Here is a 17,173-nt window from a genome sequence, read left to right as displayed (position 1 = left end):
TCGCAGATATGTGCTGATTAGCTCTCATAATGTGCCAGGTGGGTAGCGCACTGCCATGAGTCCATGTCTGATTCAAGTTCAAAAAAAAAAAACTCGAAACCTATTGCCGAGAATGCCAAAGGCATTTTCTACAACTCTGCGTGCCCGTGACAGCCGGTAGTTGTAGACCTTTTGGTTGTGGTCCAGCTGCCTGAAAGGGTAAGGCTTCTTCAGATCTGTTTAGTGGGTAAGCCTCATCCCCCACAAACATATAGGGCAGAAAAACATCTGACCTAGGGAGCTCTACTGGAGAAGGAACATTTAGGAGACCCTTGTCCAGCGCTTTCCTCAGGTCAGAATTAGCAAAGAGAACAGCATCTGAGACCCTGCCCTGAGTGCCAACACTGATATAAATAAACTTATAATTCGCATCAACAGCTGCCATCATAAGAACAGAAAATCTGTTCTTATAATTGTGCCACGTGCTCCCACTGTTGGCTGGGGGCTGAATGTAGATATCTTGCCACCAAAGGCACCCAGGCAATGTGGAAATTGCCATTTTTCCACAAAGTTCTTGGCAATTGCTCTCCCTTCGTCCTCTGATTTTAGTGTCTGCAAAAATAAGAGCAGAATGATAGATTTATTTACAAGGTGAGAGATTTCTGAGAATGGATTAACTATTGAATCTCAACCCAACCTACATTGAATTTCTAAATCCAATGAAGTTAAACCTTATGCCCACCACATCTATACATTGTTATGTTGGTGTTTTCTCCTCTTTAAGTTTGTAATTTTCAAACTATGTTGGTTGTCTTCATATTTGTAAATACTGTATGTCATAATGTTTGTTATTGTGATACTAAAAAATATGAGGGAATTCTAAGCTTTAGAAAATCATCTTTCAAGACCTGATGTAGTGCTGCACATCTGTCCTTCACTATATCAGATACAGTAGTGGCCCCAATTCGGTACTGGAAACTCAATGATTTGTAGGTTTCACCTTCAACAGAAACAAATATTATTTAATTAAAATATAGTTGTCACGGAATGACCAGAAGACAGACTGGAGTAAGTGAAGCTGAGCTTTATTGACAACAATCCAACAGAGAGCAGGGCAAACAGGCAGGACTTCGACAGGTAACGAAGTGTAGCTCAGAGCAGCAGGACAGGATGCTAACAACAGGTAAGTAAGCAGTTGGTTTAACAAGTAGTGATGTTAGCCTACCCGTGAACCCTCTGCTTCGAGGCATGTATCGAAAACATGAACCAATTTGGAATGAAGCTTTGTATCGGAGCTCGATTCGTTTAGAGATAATCACGTGACCAGTGACGTCCGAAGCTTCGTTTCACACACACCCACGTCACTGCTTCGAAGTTCAATTCAAAAGCTGCGCGAGCAGCGCGACACGGGGCTGGGGTTGTTGCAGTAGGAGAGTCAACAGAGTCAGGAGAGTTAGTTAATAGAGAGATTATTATAGCCAGTAAGACAGTTCACAACCAAAATCCTAACTTTATAGTTCTTTTTTTTTGGCAGAGAAGGCAATTACATTTTTATTTATGCAAGGTCCCACATATAGGCTTAGTTATTTATGTCATTATTTATTTATCAATGAATTCATACTCAAAATGTGTTCATCTTCAACTCTAAAGTAGAGTTTAGATTCTCTGCCCAAGCCCGAGCCCGCCAGACTTTCGGGCCGGGCCGTTATTTTCCGCCACTATCCTGGGCCGAGCCGGGCCAGGCCGGGCCCTTGATCAAGCCTTTGTGTTTTTTACTAAGCCTATAGCCTAATTGGATGGGGAGAAAGCTATGTTAGGCTATAATCAGAAATAGGAGAATTACCTTTGAGCAAGTTTGGAGGAAAGTCGGAGGTAGGCTATGGAACCATTTTAAACAAGTCGTGGGCAGTAACAATATGTGTCGGCTTTGTTGAGTGCATTAAGTGCGGCACGCTGTCGCCTATAACAGCAAATAAAACGGGGACTTGGATGATGAACAGACACATGAATCAGGCTTGCCGTGGCAGAAAAGATGATAGTCAGCCTTCAACGTCCTCATTTGTTAGGCCCTACTTCTCCAAGCGTGAGGGCGAGGCAAGCCCTCATAGAGAAATACGTAGAGTTTCTTTTTTTTTACGTTTCTTCATTCAGATCCATTTAAGATCCGTTCCATTCTGAATAAACAAACAGCGCAGTTTACATGCTTCGTCCTTGTTGCATTATTCATTAAGATCATTTTAAACAGATTTCTGCAGTTCAAACAACTCTGAATTGTATGAGAACGTCAGACGTATTAAAAAAGTGTCGGGTTAAAATCGGGCTCATGATTCCAGTTAATGTGTCGGGCCGGGCTTGGACACAACGCGCACGGGCTCGGGTTGGGTCGGGCTTACTCTAAAGACATTCATGGCTAATAACTGTGAAACAGTTTGTGACACAATGATATCCCTAACTTCACCACCAGATGTCCTCATAGAGTTCTGAAGCTTCGAGTAGTGAACCTTTTTTCGATACAATTGGCTTGAAAGCTTCACTGCTTCAGAAAGCTTCAGTTCGCCATCACTATTAACAAGTAGTCTAAGAGAGCGAGTCAAAGTGTCGTGAGGCACACGAGACTAGACAAGGAGTGGATGTGCCTGTGCTGCTTATAAAGGTGGTCAACTGATGAGGTGCAGGTGGTGAACTGATGATGTGGCGTAATGAAGTGCAGGTGCGTGTAATCAGTACTGAGGAGATAGTGAATGGCTGAGAGGTGAGTGATGAAGAATGTGAATGAGTGGGAGGAGTGAGTGCTGGTGACGGTGGGACCCTGACAATAGTACAATTCATTTCATAAATAAATTTGATAGTTGAAAATATCACAGGTTTAAAATGGTAAATGTAAGTAGACTATGTCAAAGCTATTTGTATGTTTTCCTGTTTTGTCATTAATTTAATCTCACTCCATGACAACACCATTTGAGCTATCCAATATCCAAGCACAATTTAGCATCCTCAATGTTTATTGACATCATGTTGACTGAGTTTTGGTGGCCAATGCAGTTCAACGCAGACGCTTTCAGTGCTTGGGCCCTAATTACTGTAAACTGAAAACACAAGAGTAATTGCCAGCCTCATCTTGGTGTCCTGCCTGGTGATCAGTGGTTCTACTCTCCCTAGCAGGATTTCAAATTCATCTGATGTCACCCACAACAGCTCTTTGAAGCCTGATCTGTCCTCCAACTATACTACAAAAAAAAATCACATTAAACAAGCTTAACCCTTAATGAGTATAAAAATATATTTTCCACATTTGAGTAACACTAGCAAAAAAAACAACCTCTAAACAAAACTTCAATATCATGGATAACTAGCACTACACTTGCTGTGAACCATCATTAATTAATTTGAACTGTCTTGAGCTTCTATCATTAAACAGCAGACATTTTGCTTTTGGATCCTATTCACATTGTTAACAATCTGTTTGTATAATCATTTTTAGCCTATTCATTTTCATTCAGTGTGGTTAATGCTCTGTAATTAATGTTAATGTTAGCTTTTCACAGTTTAACGTTTAAGATTCCTTTAAACATGTACAGTGTCATGTATAGAGTCCATAATATCAACTGATAAAAAAAACATATCAATAGGCTACAGTAACAATCTGAGAGGAATTGAAATTGAGAGACGGAGCAATCCAACCGATTTAATGTAGGCAACATGTCTGCACATTTCACCATTCATTAAATTTGCCAAATTAACGTTTGCTGATCACCACTGTTACACATTCCTGGTGCAAAAGGTTGCTACATTTCCTGCTTCTATGTTGGAATACAATAACACCTATTTATATTAAATTTTACATTTTACTAAAACACAGTTCTACGCTCTATCAATGTATAGTACGTTAGCGCTATAAACAAGTGCTAACATGTTGCCAAACAACTGTAAACAGCTAGCCCTTGCTAGCGCACTACGTTAATACATTTTAAAACAGTTAAAAAACGTAACTACGTCGCTGAAGAACAGACAATCCATGGTGACCCTGAGTCCCCAACCATTTTCTTGTCCATGCTCGTTTTATTTTCTTTTGTTCTTTATTGGTACAAAGAAGTATTACTACAGCAAGTTGCCGTGACACAGTATCCATTTTTGTTTACATGCGCTTCCCCGTGAGATCGTGTCACGTGAGATGCTAAATCTGGCAAGATAATCTTAAGAATATCTTGTAGTGTGTGATGCCCCACTATTTTCAAATCTTGTAGTGTGAGCATGTTTAAGATTTGAGGGAAGAAAATCTGCAAAGATTCTCCTCAAGTGTGTGCTGCAACCAGATTTCAAAATCGGTTAGGATTTTAAAACTCCTGTAATGTGAGCCAGGCTTTAGCTTAGCGTAATGAATGGAATCCTTTGTTGCCGTTTAGCATGTCGTGAGTAAAAGTGACCCAACAACAACAAAAACAAAACCTAATTACTTCTTGTGGACGTATTTACGACGAGTAAAAATAGCAATGCAGATTAAGACTAGATGATTTCCTAGGCAGATATTGACTTGTGACTATATTGGGTGGAAGTAGGCTACAGCCGAAGCAGTGCTACTCGGGCATAGAGATATGGGCAGCCCGCGGGGCCCCACGTGCTTTCGACATACATTGCGTATGTTTACACTTTGAATTTCGTCATGGCATTTATATAACACCCCCCCCCCCCTCCCCTCTTGATGAATATATTTGTAAATTCATTTCCATCATATAGCCTACCATAGCCCTGGATGGACAATCCCTAAACTCAATATGATGCTTTAGCTTAATACAAGCTAAAATAACGCTTTATATTGTTTTATTATTATTTTTTCTTAATTTAATTCTATTTTATGTATTCTTACCTATTATTCTTACACACAGTGATTAAGAAGCTGTGGTAAGAGAACATGACATGTTATTGTTATTGTATAATTTACATTATATTCCTCACGAAATGCTGAATGTGGACCTTGGTTAATAAAGATTTCTTTAAAAAAAACATCCCTTCCGTTTTTGAAAACAAGCAAAAGAAAGATGTCAGAGGATTTAGTGGAGGAGATAAAAGCTTGGCAGAGTCAAATATGGGGAGGCTACCTACACATTTATACTGACGGGTCGAAGGATCCTGAGAGCGGTAAAGTGGCTTTTGGTATTAGCATACCTGAAATAGGTTATAAAAAAGGTTGTAGGATTCCAGATCACTTATCAGTGTTTACTGCAAAGTTGGTGGCAGTTCTATGGGCAGTAAGGTGGGTTGAAGATAACAAACAAGAACATTCTGTCATATGTAGTGAGTCAGCTGCATCCCTAATTACAATTAAAGGTACCAAAACTAACTCCAGGCCTGATGTGCTTGTGGAAATTATGTAGGTATTGTATAGAATTCATAAAGCAGGGTATGAGGTGGGGTTTCTGTGGGTTCCAGCACACATGGGTGTGGAGGGTAATGAGGAGGCAGATGAGGTGGCAAAGAAAGCAGTGCAGGAGGAAAGAGTTCAAATTAATGTGCCATATGGGTCACCAGACTACACTGAAATAATTAATAGGTCAGTAAAAGAAATGTGGCAAAATTCATGGGATTGTGAAAAGAAGGGGATAACTTATTATTCAGTACAAAGAATGGTAGAGAAAGAAATATGTGATTATAGATGTAAGAGAAGAGATGCAGTAGTTTTATCCAGATTGAGGCTTGGGCATTGTGGGCTGAGGAGTAGGCTGGCTCTGATTGGTAAACATCCTGATGGAAAGTGTGAATGCGGAGACAAGGAAACAGTGAAGGATGTATTAGTGCAGTGCAGGAATTTGAGTATATAATAAGATTTAGCTAATTATAATTATTTCTACTTGAGTTGTGAATAGCGACCGGTAGAGGGCAGCAATACGCCATAGCTGCGTCTAGCCTGCCGGAAACAAGAAGAAGAAGAAGAAGAACATCCCTTCCGGGTCAGGTCCAAGGAAACTAAATTTAGAGGTTCCTTGGTCAAGTTGTTTTTTTATTATACATCTATGGGTCAAGTCTAATCCGAGCAGCGGTCTAACTAAACATTTTATTTGTTAAGAACGCATCTTTGATTAAAGAGGACTTGTGATAATCAACGCAAAGACACAACATGGCGACCACTATTAGCACTCAGCGGGGACAGGTAACGTTACACAGTGGGCTCTGTGTTGTTAGACTGCAGTGTATCAACATGTCTGACAGTTAACTACCTTCAGTCTGTACAGCCACATAAAGCCGTCTACAACACTGACACTGTCACCTAACGTTAGCGGTATTATAACGAGCTATAATGGTAGGTTAGGGTTAGCTATAACGTTAGCATAACAGTATCTGGGTTAAACGTCAATACACTGATTCAGTGCTGGCTGTTAAGACAACAACAGTAAACTTGTTCTAAAAGTTACCAAACTACTGAGACCGTTGCCTGTTAGTAGTTTTAGGACTGGGTGGTGGGTAACTTAGAGACGCAAAAAAACTGTACTTAAGTAACGTTAGATGTCAAAGTACTCATCAAGGCAAACACTTGGGAGTAACGTTAACGTTACTGGAGGAGTGACTTGAGTAGTGAGTAATTTAAGAATATGAGCACAACCCCCACCTATTTTATGTTATTATGACTCATGAGCCACAGATGATTACCTCCTCGGGTAAAGGTAAGGCAGTGAACGTATATCTCCTGTATTTATGGTCAGTTTGTGATTAAAAGTCACGTCATCCTCTCCTGATCGGATAATCTGCTACCGGATACACCAGAGCAATTCCTGTCTGCAGAATGTACGTGGTAGTTAGCCGACTGAAGTCTTTGCATTGTGTTCAAGTGCAATTTTTGGCCAAGACATAGGCGATGTGAGGGGACGCCAGAGTAGGTTTTCGTAGCCACTAGTTCTTTGCTGTCTGCTTGGTGTGCCAGGGTCTTAAAACATATTAGCATTTACACAACAGACACACTTAATTAAATTAAATTAAAGTATTCTGCTATCAGCAGCACGGTTCTCTGATACTGACCTCATACCAGCATGAATATCCCGCTGTAGCTAAGCCATTATTCTGCAGTAGGCTAACAGTGCCAGCAGAACATGCATACATGGATAAAACAATTAATAAATCTTAAGTAATGTAACAGAGAAAAGTAATGTTTTTTTCTCAAAAAATCAATTTAGGTAAGAGTTAAAATTATGCAGCATTAAAACTACTTCAACAAGTACAATTACTTAGTACATGTAGGCTGAGGTAGTAAATGTAACTCATCACTACTTACTGTACCTCTGCTCTCCCTGACTCTGGGCTGTTGGCAAGATGTTGTCACCTGTTGGCACGTGGGATCACCGCAGCTAAATTAATCTGTAGTTTCATCACAGTTTAAATAAAAGGTTTTGGATCCGCTGCAAACCTTTATTGGTCCTTCTTTGGCCCATGCTGCACCCTTCCACTAAGTTTCGTGAAAATGGGTCCAGTAGTTTTTCCCTAATCCAGACAGACAAACAAACCAAGCCAAAAACCTCTTCTTGGCGTAGGTAAATATTAGGTGTGGGGGATATTTTCCATGGCAATACTGTATCAATACAAAGTATCAATCTTTTATTATATACGTGTTGGTCAGCATGTCTTCTTGACAATCTCATTTTGCAGCAATAGACCGAGAAATGTATCTTTTTAGATAAAAAAGATGTTGACAAAATTTCCTTTTGGGGACATAATTTGAAATTAGGAAAAATTTAAAGTTGGAAAAAGTTAATAAATTGCAATATATCGCATAATATTTCAATAGGTTTAAAATCGCAATAATATTGTATCGTGACATGAGTATCGTTATGATACAAGCTCTGTTTTGCACACCCTTATCCCATTATCTCTGTCTTGCCCCTTTTGCACAGTCTTGCCCCTTTGTTGCACATCCTCGCACTGTTTTGATCATGTTTTGTACATCATGTTATTACTGTTCTACATCACTATTCTAGACCACACTCTACACTAACTGTACATTGACTCTTTACTACATCTCAGTATTTATTTAGACTGTGTGTTCACATATATTGTTTATTACTGATCTACATCAATACCAAGTCCACTACTTGCACTAACTGTATATTGACTTCTTACTACATTCAGCCTCTATATAGATTGTCTACTCATGTTTACTGTGTTATTACTGTTTTACATCACTAAATAGACCACTTCTTGTACTAACTGTATACTGACGCCTCACAACATTTCAGCATTTATATAGACTGTCTTTTCATATAAATTGTGTTATATCATCACTAACTAGACCACAATTTGCACTTGACTGTCTATTCGTATTTATTCGTGTTATTACCTTATCATTTTCACATATCCATCGACTTCCTTACACCTCACTTTGCACCGGCTTTGTAATGCCCACTTAATTCTGTACTTTATATAGCCTATTGTACTCTGCCCACTTAATTCTGCCCACTTAATTCTGTACTTTATGTAGCCTATTCTGTATTTTTGTATTGTATTGAATGTGAAACTGTATGTTGTCCTGCACGCCCATGCTTTTCTTGGACAGATTGCCGTTGCCAATGAGAACTTGTTCTCAACGGCCTACCTGGTTAAATAAAAAATCGTATCGTGAAGACTCTGGTGATTCCTACCCCTAGTAAATATGTGCATTTATCTAGGTATACAAAGTTTTAGTGTTGACCTGTCGTTTTTTGTCTTTGCATAGCATGTCTGGCTGAATCCCTGTTTGTATATATGTTCAGGTGTATATTGGGGAGCTTCCCCAGGACTTCCTGAGGATCACTCCAACTCAGCAGCAGCAGCAGGTCCAGCTGGACGCCCAGGCAGCCAGGCAGCTGCAGTTTGGAGGCTCAATAGGCACCGTAGGGCGACTCAGTATTACTGTTGTCCAGGTAAACACAGCTCAGCTTTGCTGTTAGAAATATAACTTTGTTTCATTTTAAATAATTTTTACCAATATGGATATGATGTTTAAAATATTACACATCTTTCATACATTTTTGGTATTAAACTTTTTAAGCCAGCAATCCAGTTTAGAATCAGCTTTTCAACATCCAGCATTCTTCTGTAGTATGTTGTGTTTTCTGTATGCAGTGTTAAATCTAATTGCTTCACATGTGTTGTCAAATTGTTTTCTTAATTTGCAGTGTGTTGAGCTATCAGGGCCACTTACACTGCAAACTCATAAATAGTACTGAGAAATGTGGAGATTAAAGTCCAACACCTGACTTGAATGTACCTAAAAGTCAGTCTAAAGCGGTTCCATGAAGGTCAATTTAAGCTCACCCAATCAGACTAATTGAAGACAGGTTTAAGTAGTCTATTTAATTGCATGTTATTCTTAAGCAGCCCAAGAGGCCGAACATGAATTTCATTTTTTCATACAACCATTACTTATACTCGCTATGATTGAGGGGCAGCCGTTTCAAGCAGCCTTCGTCTGAACAGGAAGTCACAGAAACACTCACATCCTGTTAGGTCCGATTTATTAAAATGTTATCAGACTCATATCAGCTTATATGCAGTCTCCAATTGTTTTGATTATGACAGAGTAGCCTGTTAAAATGCTCTACATGCGATTTGTTGCTGATGTTAATACACAACTGTAGATTATCTGTAATCTTAATGTATTTATTCTCTTTGATGACCCACACAACATCTGTTAACAGAATATGCCTTTAAATCAGGCAAATATCAATTAACATCTCTCCAATTAAATGTTAAGTTTATATACAACGTCATAGTGTTGAGTCAACCCTGAAAAAAATCAGCTATTAGATCAGCTGAGAGCCACGTGTTTCCCATCAGGCCCTAGGTCTTGCAGTCAGTGGATAGCAACTGCAGTGCCAGGCTCTAAAACTGCGACCACCTTGATCTCGTGAGATTATCGTTGCATGTGCATGACGTCCGAGCAAGTCAGGATCAAGTCGGACACGCCCTATGAAGCAGCTTGATTGGTTGGGGTTAGGCATTTGACCTTGAGTGGTTAAGGTTAGGATAGCCGATTGGTCAGGGGATATGACCTGAACAAATGGGGTTACGTTACCTTGCGTAAGCATTGAGCTTTAACCTGCCCACTCTCTCTACAACCTCTTACAAGAGAGAGAAGCAAGGTCAAAATAAACCTGTCTCTGTGCATAAAACAAGCATATCATCATCATCAGATAGAGTATCTAAAACGGAAAATCCTGACAGACAATGACCAATGCATAACAAACCCCATTCACTGAAGAAATGCAGAGGGTTCAGGAAAATGAGCCTTGATGACAGAAAGAAATTCTTGAAAGAGAACAATATATGCTTTCGCTGCTGTGCTTCTACTAATCACCAGGCAAAATCTTGTGAAACACTCATCAAATGTACTGAGTGTGAAAGCAATAGACACCTTTCCGCTCTTCACCCTGGTCCTGCTCCTCAGTCACAGCCAGGTTCGTCCTCTTCATCAGAGAACGGCGGGGAGAGAGAGGACACAGGGCAGTCAGATGTCACATCCAGGTGTACCGAGGTATTTGGTGAGGGATTTAAAGGCAAATCCTGCTCAAAGATCTGCCTCGTAAATGTGTACCCCAACGGTCATCGCAATCTACAGAGAAAAATGTATGCCATTTTAGATGACCAGAGCAACGTGTCATTGGCTAGATCAGATTTTTTTGACATGTTCAACATCAAAGGAGCAGCAGTAACCTACACACTCAAAACCTGTGCAGGTACAGTGGAAACAGCTGGGAGAAAAGCTCATGATTTCATGGTAGAATCTGTAGATGGAAAAATAAACATCCCACTACCTACACTCACTGAGTGTAATGAGATCCCCAATAACAGAGCAGAGATACCGACGCCAGATGCTGCATACCACCACCACCTAAAGCAGATAGCAAATGAAATCCCACCCCTTGATCCAGTTGCTGACATCCTGCTGCTATTGGGAAGAGACATCGTTAGGGTACATAAGGTTCGTAAACAGCACAATGGCCCTCACTACGCACCATATGCACAAAAGCTTGACCTTGGGTGGGTTATCATAGGTGATGTATGCATAGGGGGCGCTCACAAGACAAACACAGTGAGTACCATGAAGACCTGTATCCTTGGAAATGGAAGACCAACTTACCTAACTCTATGTGAGAATCGGATACAAGTGAAAGAAATGTACGGTATTAAGGGTAATGACAAGAATCTTCCTCTGCACAAGCCCACACAAAGGACATCAGTGGCTTCAAACAAAGATAAGCTTGGAAAAACAGTCTTCTGCACAACAGAGAATGACAACCTGCTCGCCCACTCAATTAAGGATATAACCTTTCTTCAGGTCATGGAACGGGAGTTCTTCCAAGATGACACAAACAGCTGGGTCGCTCCTCTCCCTTTCCGACACACACGGAGACGTCTCCCTAACAACAGAGACCACGCTTACAACCGCCTGATGTCACTGCGAAAGATGTTAGAGAAGAAGCCTGAAATGAAAGTGCACTTCACTGAGTTCATGCAAAAAATGCTTGATAATGGACATGCCGAGCTTGCACCACCACTCAAAGAAGGAATGGAATGTTGGTATCTCCCTACCTTTGGAGTTTACCACCCACAAAAACCAGGGCAGATCCGTGTGGTGTTTGATTCTAGTGCACAGTATGATGGAATCTCATTGAATGAGGTGTTACTTTCTGGGCCAGACCTTAACAACAGCCTCATTGGAGTGCTTCTCAGATTCAGAAGGGAACCTGTGGCAGTGACAGCAGATATTCGCCTACTGTTTTGTGGTGAACGAAGACTGCAGAGACTTCCTGCGTTTTTTGTGGTACCGGGAAAATGACATCAGCAAAGAAGTGGTGGAGTATCGTATGCGAGTTCACGTCTTTGGAAACAGCCCATCACCTGCAGTAGCAATCTTTGGCCTGAGAAAGGCAGCGAAACACCAAGAAGATGAATATGGCAGTGATGCGAGGCACTTTGTTGAGAGGGATTTCTACGTTGATGACGGCCTTCGATCATTTGCAACAGAAGCTGATTGATGTTCTGCGTCGAACACAGCACATGCTGGCCGAGTCTAACATTGTGCTACACAAGATAGCCTCAAACCGAAAAGAAGTGATGAATGCATTTCCAGCAGAGGAAAGAGCAAATGATATCAAAGACCTCAACCTCTCTGTGGACGACCTACCTGTCCAACGCAGCCTTGGGGTTAGCTGGAACATTATATCAGACACCTTCACATTCCACGTTCCTGAGAGTCAAAAGCCATTCACACGGCGAGGCGTCCTGTCAACAGTGAACAGTCTGTTTGATCCATTGGGATTCTTGGCTCCAGTTACTATTGAAGGCAGACTGCTCCTCAGAGAGCTTTCGACCCAAGATACAGAGTGGGACACATGTCATGAAGATTGGAAAAGATGGCAGGAATCACTGTTAGCACTAAAGGAGGTACATATCCCACGCACATATGCATCTTTCTCCACTTCCAAGGCCCGACACACAGAATTGTGTGTCTTTTCTGATGCCTCTGTCAAAGCAATATCGGCAGTGGCTTACCTGAAGATCACAGATGAGCATGGTCACAGTGAAGTAGGCTTTGTCTTTGCTAAATCCAAACTTGCTCCTCAGCCTGAGCTGACAATCCCCAGGTTAGAGTTATGTGCAGCTGTATTGGCTGTTGAGATTGCAGAGCTTGTCGTCAGAGAGGTTGATCTGAAAGTGGATGCAGTCAAATTCTACACTGACAGCAAGGTTGTGTTAAGATACATACACAATGAGAAAAGAAGATTTTATATCTATGTGAGCAATCGTGTACAACGTATCCGACAGTCAACACAGCCAGAGCAGTGGAGTTATGTTCCATCGGAGCTGAACCCAGCCGATCATCTGTTCCAGCTGCCGATCTTGCAGGCACTACATGGCTGACTGGACCAGCTTTCTTGACCAAGCCAGTCAATTCAGAGGTCAACGCTGAAAATGAGATGACATACGACCTTGTAGATCCAGATTCAGATGCTGAGATTCGTTCCAAGGTAACATGTCTCACCACCGGAATTACTGCAGGCAAGCTGGGCTCAAAGAGATTTGAGCATTTTTCCAAGTGGAGCTCACTCACCAAAGCTGTGGCCCACCTCTGTCACATCGCTCAATGCTTCTCACTCCCATCAGGCAATAGCAGCTGTGTGGGCTGGCACATGTGCAAGATCGGATTGGCAGTTGCTGACATCACTAAAGCAGAGCATGTCATCATAAAATGTGTGCAACATGAAAACTATTCAGAAGAGCTCAAATGCATTATGTCAAACTGCGACCTTCCCAAAACCAGCCCTCTCCACAAACTTCGGCCAGTCATCGACAGTGAGGGCTTGCTGAGAATAAGTGGACGTATTGACCAGGCGCAACTTGAAAGGTGTGAAGCTCACCCTATCATTATCCCAAGCCGTAACCACATAGCAACTCTCCTCGTCCGCCACTATCATGAATGTGTAAAACATCAGGGCAGACATTTCACAGAAGGTGCAATCCGCGCAAGTGGCCTGTGGATAGTAGGAGGAAAACGTCTCATCAGCAGCTGCATTCATAGGTGTGTCACATGCAAAAAGTTGCGAGGAAAAATGGAGCAACAACAAATGTCTGATCTACCTGTAGAACGCCTGCAGGTCGACCCCCCATTCTCGTATGTCGGACTTGACGTTTTTGGGCCATGGGAAGTCATCACACGTCGTACCAAGGGTGGCCAAGCCAGAGACAAAAGGTGGGCAGTTATGTTCACATGTATTTCCACGCGTGCAATTCACATTGAGGTTATCGAAACCATGACTTCCTCGAGCTTCATAAACGCACTCAGGAGGTTTTTCTCCATCAGAGGCCATGCTAAACAGCTTCGATCAGATTGTGGGACCAATTTTGTTGGAGCAAGTAAGGAGCTGAAAATGGATGCACAAGGTCCCTGTGATTCAAGCATAAAAGACTACCTCCTTCAACAAAGGTGCACCTGGGTTTTCAACCCTCCTCACTCCTCCCATATGGGTGGCACTTGGGAGCGCATGATTGGAGTCGCTCGACGGATTCTAGATTCCATGCTTCTACAAGTTGGACCTTTAAAACTCACTCATGAAGTTTTAAGCACCTTTATGGCAGAAGTCTGTGCCATTGTGAATGCCCGGCCATTAATCCCTGTATCCACCGACCCAGAGGCTCCCCTCATTCTAACCCTTTCCATGCTGCTGATGCAGAAAACAAGGGTATCTCTCTCTCCAGCCAGTCACTTCTCAAAAGGAGATCTGCTTAAGAACCAGTGGAAGAGAGTTCAAGCTTTGGCAGAGACATTCTGGGCTAGGTGGCGACGAGAATATTTGAGCACACTACAGTGTCGGCAGAAGTGGCAATCACAGAAACCTAATCTCAAAGAAGGAGACGTAATTCTGATGAAGGACAGTCAGACAAAAAGGAATCTGTGGACAATGGGAATTATTATAAAGGCTATTCCCAGTAAAGATGGACTCGTAAGAAAAGTGGAAGTTAAAGTGACAAGAAATCAGACAGTCAAGATATTCTCTAGACCTATTTCTGAGGTGGTCTTGCTTTGCTCCCAGGAGGACAAGAATACTCACCAGCCAATTCACCATGGGGTTGTTAGTAGCTGCACTAAAGAGGAAGTGAGGTAATAGTTAGAGAATAGGAAGAGGAAGTGATGTTTAGAAAGTTCCTTTTTTTCCATGGCTTCATAGAGGGAGCATCACAGTGTACAAATCTGCTTAATCCTGTGCCTTAAAGTCCACAAACCGGCTTCATCCGTAAGTTATCCACTATTTACAGTTATATTAACATGTTTATGTTAATATTTATTGATTTGAGTAAAGTATGTTTGAGGATGTTGAGAAGTTTATTGTCAACTACATAGGGATGTATTCAATCTTTGGTTGTTAAAGTGTTGGTGCTTGTCTAAATGATATTTACAGATTGCAATACATAGTTTTAAGAACCTGTTTGTGTTGTGCATATCAATAATTCTCTACTAATGTACGAGAGATATTTGGTACTTGTAAAGATACTTACTGTGTTTGTATTTTTGTGTTCTTTTTCGCAGTTTTACAAAATAAGTGATATTTTCCATAATTAAATCCTGCCAAACACAACAACCTGCCTGTTCCTTTGAGGATATAATGCTGGAGAATATAATTTTAAGCTAGCTGTATAGCTGAAGAATACGTTGCCTGCAACAACCTTTAGTGAGGACAGCATACTCAACCATTGGTGGAATGTGTGGATAAATTCAGATTTCAATTGTTGTAAAATTAGGCTTTTTGCTAGTAATGTACAAAGTGAGATGGCTTGGACAATGTGGTTATCCAGTGTGGAAGTCACCAATAGGCCGAACAAGGCGAGAAATTGATCTGGTCTAATAGGTTTGTCATAAGCCTTTGAGATGTAGTCAAATATTAATGACCAGAAGGTGTGGAGCTTAGCAAAGCCACAGCTGGTGGAGTAGCGTACCTGTGTCCTGTTTACACTTATCACACATGGGGGAGATGTTAGGGTATATAGTATGGAGCCTTGATTTTGTAAAGTGGAGCCTGTGCACAATCTTGAATTGTATAAGCCGATGTCTGGCGTTTTTATAGAACTTTTGGATATCATTGGAAGAATTGCACTCCAAGTATCATCAGTGATTTCGGCTCCCATTTCTTCTTCCCAAGCCTTCTTTATTTTGTATCAGACAGGGTTACATGGGCTAGCAAAAGTGAGAATAGAAACAAGGTTGACCCCTTACTGTTAGTGTTGTGACAAATAAGGCACGTGAGTATGTATCGTTTCAAATTGGTAACATATGTATATATATATATATATAATATGGCATTTTATTTTGTTTGAGTTTTAACTTGTCCAGTGGGACAAGTACATTTCTCTTCCACTTGCCCTACAAAAAATCCACTTGTCCTGGACAAGCGGACAAGCCTTAATGTCGAGCCCTGCATACCCTTCTCATCTCCGTGAGTGCTGTAACGCTGTCTGACGGTTCCAGCATTAGCTTAGCCCAGCACAGATCCTGCAGGTAACTGGTTCCAACTAGCCTACTGCTCCGAATTGTGACAAAAGTGACAAAATAACGCCAACATGTTCCTACTTATGTCATGTTACATTGTTTTTTGTACACGCTGTGACTCTACAAATCACAACATGTAAATAAGAACATGTTGGCGTTATTTTGTCACTTATTCGGAGCAGTAAGATTACTGGAACCAGTCACCTGCATGTTCTGTGCTGGCCTGATGCTGCTGGAGCCGTCAGACAGCCTTACAGCACGCACGGAGATGAGAAGGGTATGTATGGACTTGTTTAACTCTGGGGGTGAATAAGCTAAATTCCCAATAAGTTGGCGTGTTCCTTTAAAGTTGGTGAACAGGCAAATAAAAAAAAGATGATGGCGGTTTAATGCAATACTGTTAAAGGGGTGATAGAATGATTATATAGGGTATTTCACACTGTTCCTTATGGTCCCCTAATGGGGTATGTAACATTGGTTGGGCTGAAAATGGCCTGGTTGATATTTTATTGGCCCTTATGCATCCCTGTGTTTTGGCCCTATTTGTAACAAGAGCTTTCCTTCCAAATATGGTATGTTCATGAATATTTAGATGAGCTGCGCGCTGTTTGGTTGAGCAAATTGCCATACGCACACATTAGAGACGCGTGCTGATTGGTTGAGCGAATCCCCAATACACACACATTAGCGACACGACAGAATCTCATATTCCAGACACGGCAACGTTTCGTTACCAAATTCACTTCTGAGACTTTTTTAATGCGAGAAATTAACTATATAAAGCTCAAATATGGGCCGTTTTACGAAAATGTATCGCTAATTGCAAATTTGGTAAGACGTGTCGGACATTAGGAGCTCCACACAGTCTGACGAGAAAGCGGCAGCCTGCTGGGCTCCATACCCAGCGCAAAGTCACCCTTTGTGGATTATTGCACTACAGGGCTCCATGGCCGGCTGCCGGCATAACTATAATATATTTACAGTTTGAATTTCGTCACAGCACTGATATCACAGCTACCCCAGGGTCTTACAAAGCTAACGTTGTGTCCGATTTGAATTTAAGGTATTTTTATGAACTCAGGGTCTTGTTAGGAGGAGCAGCTAGCTAACTAGCTATATGTCCCATTCAATACAATGGGGAAATATCGCAGCTAGCTACCTAGCTACACTTTCGGCATAACTATAGTA

General features: G+C 41.4%; 1 protein-coding gene across 3 annotated transcripts in view; it reads left to right on the top strand.

Moving 5' to 3' along the window:
- Positions 1-5,890: 5,890 nt before the first annotated feature.
- The window catches only part of tollip (toll interacting protein), a 53,926-nt gene continuing 42,643 nt past the window's right edge, over positions 5,891-17,173 (top strand). For 2 of the 3 annotated variants that reach the window (XR_003694772.1, XM_028604012.1), the window contains exons 1-2: positions 5,891-6,124; positions 8,712-8,861. Coding sequence is in view for 1 of the 3 variants with exons in the window: in XM_028604012.1 (XP_028459813.1) it covers positions 6,092-6,124; positions 8,712-8,861 (183 nt within the window). In the remaining 2 variants the exon portion in view is untranslated. Of the gene's footprint in view, positions 6,125-8,711; positions 8,862-14,683; positions 14,736-17,173 lie in introns of those variants that run through there. The other variant, XM_028604130.1, reaches the window with a different exon arrangement.

The sequence above is a fragment of the Perca flavescens genome, chromosome 1 (genome assembly GCF_004354835.1).
Source record: "Perca flavescens isolate YP-PL-M2 chromosome 1, PFLA_1.0, whole genome shotgun sequence".
Lineage (NCBI taxonomy): Eukaryota > Metazoa > Chordata > Actinopteri > Perciformes > Percidae > Perca > Perca flavescens.
This window is presented reverse-complemented; position numbering and strand designations above follow the sequence as displayed.